Genomic DNA, 5942 nt, shown 5'->3' with positions numbered 1-5942 from the left:
CTTTAACTTTTGCAACATCGTACACAATCTTTTGAACATACAGATTATTTGAAGATATTTTTTTAGACAAAATACAATTCAATTGAATACTTCAATAGCTTTATAATCTGAGTACTTCAGTTGACAAGTTAGTGGACTTTGAGTTGGTTGACTATCCTTTTGTACTAATCTGTACACTTAAAATGACTAAATATTAGTTCAAAAATTGGGTTGATCAGTAGGCTTTAATCTTAATGTTATTCAACTGGTACTTGGTCTTGAGCTCCTTCTTGACTTTGTACATGTAAAAAGAAACATGTCATCCTACCAAGTTAGCTATAGTCTAATTACATTACATATAAACATTTTAAGGGGTTTTTGGAATTACTCTAAACTTTTAGAATTTTTCCATCGTCAATGCTCAACTCCTTGATCAATGAACGACAATGGTGGAACCCTAGCGGTGGTGTGGTCGTGAAGTTATGAAGTGTATGCTCGACAGTGGTCGTAGGCTAGCAGTGGCGTAGTGCGTGGATTTTTTTTTTTTTACAAATTATAATTAATAATTTGATTTTAAAGTGATATAAGGATAAAATGGTCACAGTAGATAGAATTTATATCTTTAATTTACAAGAGGTGAGTATATTTTTTTATCTTTTATCTTTATAAAAATGTATACATCATTTTGCTTATTTTTTCAAAACTCCATAGATGTGCAAAAAAGAAATTTGATAAATAAAGAGTGTCTGTAAACATCAAATATGGTCATTGTGGCAGTCTGTAAACATCAAATAAGGTCATAGTGCCACACTACGGATGGAGGAAGAGAGTAAAACAAAACTATAGTAACCCATTGTCATATTTATTTTCGTCTGAAAAAAAAAAAAAAAGCGATCCAGATTTATTTGTCATGGCAAACCAACACATACATGTATATATGTGATTTTGAAATAACATTAAAATAAAAACATAGTAGCTCCCAAAAATCTAATGAGAAATACAACTCACACAATCAACTCGATTTATCATAATCAGGCTTCTTATCCTCAACGCCACCGCCAGCGGCCTTCCTAAACAACTTGCCCTCGAGATGCTGCGCAAATGTACGAGGCTCGAACCGCGGTGGTTCAGCCTCGGATAAGATCTCCGGCAACGGCTTGAGGACGATCTTGTCCTTGTGCGGCTCGCAGAAAACTGCCCAAGAGATCCTCACCTTCTCCTTGTTGACCAGCCCACGGTGCAGGATGCTCTTGTACTTACCGTTGCTCAAGATCTCGATCGTGTCGCCGATGTGCATGATGATCGAGTTCGGCACGCATTTTGCGGTGACCCATTTGCCCTCGTAGAAGAGCTGGAGCCCCGGGACCATGTTGTGGAGGATGAAGGTGAGCGCGCTAACATCCGTGTGCGCCTCGACGCCGAGGGCGAGCTCCGGCTGAGGGCATTTCGGGTAGAAGTTTATCTTCATTTGGAGGATTAGATCCTCCAATCCGCCGACTTCTTTCTCTAGCCTACCTTGTTCCAATCCTAGCCCGATCGATAAGACTGATAGTATCTTCGTTGCTAGCCCACGTAGCTGCTTTGCATATTCGCATGTAGTCGGTCTACACACATATACATTACAAGGGATAAATCGCTTATTTGAGAGTTGATCCACTTGTGCATAAAGTGGTTTAGTTTTATGGGAGTTTTTGCGAGTGATAGCGATATTAACGTATTCCTTTATAGTATAGTATATTGATAAGACGATTCCATCCCATTAACAGGTCGGGAGGTCGACTTACCCAAAGGATATATTAGTGTCAACATATGCCTGTATTTTTATTTCTTTGTTGAATATAATTTTTTTAAGGTTATTGGCGCCTAAATACACCAACTTTGGGGGTAGTTTGGTTTTGCACATGAACTTTGCAAGGTGTAAAATAATACATGAACTTTAATGTTGTAGCAATTTTATCACAAATTCAAATATAAGATATTCAAACTCCATAAAAATCTTACGATTTACGGATTTAGAGATGTCTTATACGATATCTTTTAGAGATGTCCTATACGATGTCATTTTTTAAAACGTCCGATGAATACACGTCGATATTTCGACTTGGCACATCGGCTTTAATTTGAGCAAAAATTGAATTTGTGACATCGTATAGGACATCTCTAAAAGATATCGTATAAGACATCTCTAAACTCGTAATTCGTAAGATTTTTATAGAGTTCGAATATATAATGTTTGAATTTGTGATAAAATTGCTACAATATTAAAGTTCATATATTTTTTTTACATTTTTTAAAGTTCATGTGCAAAACTGAACTACCCCCAAAGTTAATGTATTTAGGTGCTAATAACCCCTTTTTTAAGTCTTCATTTATAGTTTTTTCATAATAGTTTCATTGAAGTTTATTTTTTAGACGAAATCCTTATAATATTATTACTCCACATCATCATGTACAATATCCTTTAGCTATGAAGAATAATTCTCTTTCCACCACATTGGGTGTTTAACCTGGCACGCAAATTGCTAACAGTGATAAATTTTACTAAATAAAAAGGTTAGTAAAATAAAAAAAATTCTAACCATGATAAAATTTTGACCATATGGACATACTACATGTAATTGAAAGAATTTATATAAAATTTTATGATTGAATTTATCCGGACATCAAATTACAAACAATTGAAGCTAGACCATAATATTGGCCGTTTCTCAAATCTCCTCTTCCAATTTATCTTTTTTAAGGGGGGAAAGATATTGTATTTTGACATTCAAATCCTTCATTACAATATTTCAACCAAATACGACGAGTCTCATTTGACATTTAACAATTTATCAGTCATATATATATAACTTCAATCTAAATTATTGATCTTTATGATTGTGATAGAAAGATATTATTATAATATGTAAAATAAAGGGGTTATTGTCTGAAAAATACTCATAATTTGTCAATTTTTCTTATTTATAACATGACTTTATAATTTGGCTAGAAAATATATAAATTTTCAATTTAATCATAAGTATAACATGACTTTATTACCTGATCAGAAAATACATCAATTTTCAATTTAATCGCAATTATAACATGACGTTATAATTTAGTATAATAATATCAAAATTTAACATTAATTATTTTTAATTTTCTTTTCATCTAACAATATACTAATTTTTTGTTGGTCCTAATATTTTATAATTTCATAATTTAAATAGATAAATACTTATTATATATGTAATACTAATAGAATATTAAAATCAAATTTATATATGCATTTTTGTGTTGAAAACGTAGGAATATATATATATATATATATATATATATATTTAAACAATATTAATATAAAATAACTAATCATCTAACTTAATCTTTATAAAAATAAATCAATCAATTAACAATAATTTATACATAACAATTTAATATGGAATTACAATAAATATCAATATATCTATGATGAACAATGATCTAGATAAGGTTATGTTATAATTGAGATTAAATTGAAAATTAGTGTATTTTCTGGTCAAATTATAAGGTCGCGTTATAAACCAGAAAATTGACAAATTAACTATGGGTATTTTCCGGCAATAACCCCTAAAATAAATTAACTTTAAAGAAGTGTTGACCCAAGTACATAAAACATACCAATATACAAAATATTAATGTATATATAAAAGTATGTCCTAACGGTAGGTGGTTAATTCTCAAGGTTTGAGGTCCTAGATTCCAGTTACGGTGTATTCATCATTTTTGATCCTAGGTTCGAACCCTATGAGGATGGAAAATTTCAATTTTTTTGTTATTCATTACTTTTCACAATGAATTCATCATTCAATAAAAATTCGTAATATATACTTTACGGGAGGATTGCAGACTTTGCAATACAATCTTATATATATATACACATCAAGAATCTAAGAAGAAAAAATGAATCCAAATAACATAATAGTACAAAATTGCAGTAGTGTGTGACTTACATATAATCAGCTGGGTGCTTGGGCCAAATAGACAAGTCCCTCTTCTCCTCCGGCAGCACACAATGGAAAAAATAGTCCTCCCACTCGAGCTGCCCACTGGCGTTGTTAGCGAGCTTGCTTCCATAGCCCTGCACGTTGCCGGCCGCCTGCTCGTTGGCGTACTTCTCCTTCTCCTCCACCGGCAGCTCGAAGAACTCCTTCCCGGCCGCCTTCACACGGCTCGTGAGCTCCTCAGGTATCCCGTGGTTGATCAGATGCATCACCCCCCAATCCATCGCCGCCTTCTTCACCTCGTCGTAGCACCTCCGCCGCGTCTCCTCGTCACTGGAGTCGATCTCGTCCAGATCGATCGTCGGCAGCTGCGGCCCGTCGAGGATGCTTTTCTCTTCCGCGAAAATGTCGCGGATGCTTTTGAGCTCTTCTTCGGGCCGTACGTAGTCTTTGGGGATGGTGTCGAGCCCGCTTCGGGCCAGTTCCTCAACCCGCGGGCTTGGAGTTGGAGCCGGTGTAGCAACCATTTGTTTTTTCTTTTTTGTTAGAAAATTGTAGATGAAGTTTATGAAATGAAAGTATGTTAGGGTGGAAATGCATGGGAGATGTGTATGTATTAATAGAGGAGGTTGAGGAGAATAGGTGGTAGGAAAGGGACAAGAAAAATGGCAAGTATTGTTGTTGACTGGGGGGTGGCATGGGATGAGATAGGTTTGATGCATATGATGGTAAGTTCGATTAGTTGGTTGGCTACCGATTTTTCGCATCGGATCCTATCTCGTTTTTGGTGTTTCATTTGATGTTCGATTTTTAATTTTTTTTTATATAGTTTTGGTTCTTTTTAATTTTTTATATTTTAGTATGATTTTAAGATAGTTAATTAAACTTTATTATTTTAATTAAAATTTATAATTATTCGCTTATACTTATTTTCTAATTTTAAATTAATAATTAATTATTACTCCCTCCGTCTCATTACAAATGTCTCATTGGTTTTGGGCACATAGATTAAGAACTCTGTAATTAGTAAATAAAGTGAGTTGGTGGAGAGAGAAAAATATATTGGCATTTGTAAAAGTTAATGCCTTTTTTCTTTAAAACTTTCTTCTAAAACATTTTCTGCTTGGTGAAGTGCATGTTTGCCAGAAGATATAGTAACATTTTAAGAAAACAGTTACTATAACCAAAATACTAGTGAGACGCGCTTTTCTGTTTTGGTGTTACCTGTTGGGTGCTAGGTATGAGAGACCCGACCGAATCAAATCCCACACCTAGACTTCTTAACAGTGCACTTACCATGACCCCCCCCCCCCCTGGGATCAGAGTCGATTATCTTAATTTCGGGACCCGACACTTTGTGAGCACCCCGATTGTTTAGAGGGTGACCTCGTTCGTAACAACCAAATAAAATATTTTGCATGCATTCACAGATAAAATACATTTTCTTTAATTTAAAAGAATGAGTTTACTAATCCAAACTTAATTCGTAAATATAACTCACCTAGAGCTTTGGTACAAGAGAGAGAGAGAGAGAGAAAATCTCAAGTCGTGGGACCGTCTTGTGGATCAATCCCTACGAGAAGAATCTTAATACATATCTCATGTTATAGATAATGAAAATTATTGTCTATCTAGGGTTTCTCTAGGTCAACCTATTCCCAAACTTTTTACGTATAATCAAAACTTGATATTATGCAATACTCATAAACACTTTACTTATCTAGGTTAACTTAACTCATGCTCTTTAAAACTTTGCATAAAACATGTTTTGAACTCTTCATGCATATGCACTTAACTCAAATGAGAAATCTTTTGAAAATCGACTCTCAACACTTATAAAATATTTTGACTTTTTGAGCTCTTAAGGGCCTGTTTTCAAACAGACATCAATTTGCCTTGGAGGTCCAATGGAGACTCCAAAGGACATTCTAGAAACTAAATCTTGCAAGAATCATTCTACAATTTGAATCAAGTAAATCGGAGCTCAAAAGAGCAAGATATGAC

General features: G+C 34.2%; 1 protein-coding gene across 1 annotated transcript; it reads right to left on the bottom strand.

Annotated features, from left to right (window-relative positions):
* Positions 1-820: 820 nt before the first annotated feature.
* Positions 821-4539, bottom strand: LOC130994631 (leucoanthocyanidin dioxygenase). Its single transcript, XM_057919691.1, has 2 exons — positions 3948-4539; positions 821-1583 (listed from the first exon to the last, which is right to left on the bottom strand). The coding sequence occupies exons 1-2, from the start codon at positions 4463-4465 to the stop codon at positions 992-994; spliced, it is 1110 nt and encodes a 369-aa protein (XP_057775674.1). The 5' UTR covers positions 4466-4539; the 3' UTR covers positions 821-991.
* Positions 4540-5942: the final 1403 nt, after the last annotated feature.

The sequence above is a fragment of the Salvia miltiorrhiza genome, chromosome 7 (assembly GCF_028751815.1).
Source record: "Salvia miltiorrhiza cultivar Shanhuang (shh) chromosome 7, IMPLAD_Smil_shh, whole genome shotgun sequence".
NCBI lineage: Eukaryota > Viridiplantae > Streptophyta > Magnoliopsida > Lamiales > Lamiaceae > Salvia > Salvia miltiorrhiza.
This window is presented reverse-complemented; position numbering and strand designations above follow the sequence as displayed.

What these genes read in the sequence shown, in the direction of transcription:
- LOC130994631 (XM_057919691.1), bottom strand. Translation starts at nt 4,465, where the DNA reads ATGGTTGCTACACCGGCTCCAACTCCAAGCCCGCGGGTTGAGGAACTG. An exon ending in AAGCACCCAGCTGATTATAT is followed by an intron (nt 1,584 to 3,947) that starts GTAAGTCACACA and finishes ATATGTGTGTAG; the next exon opens with ACCGACTACATGCGAATATG.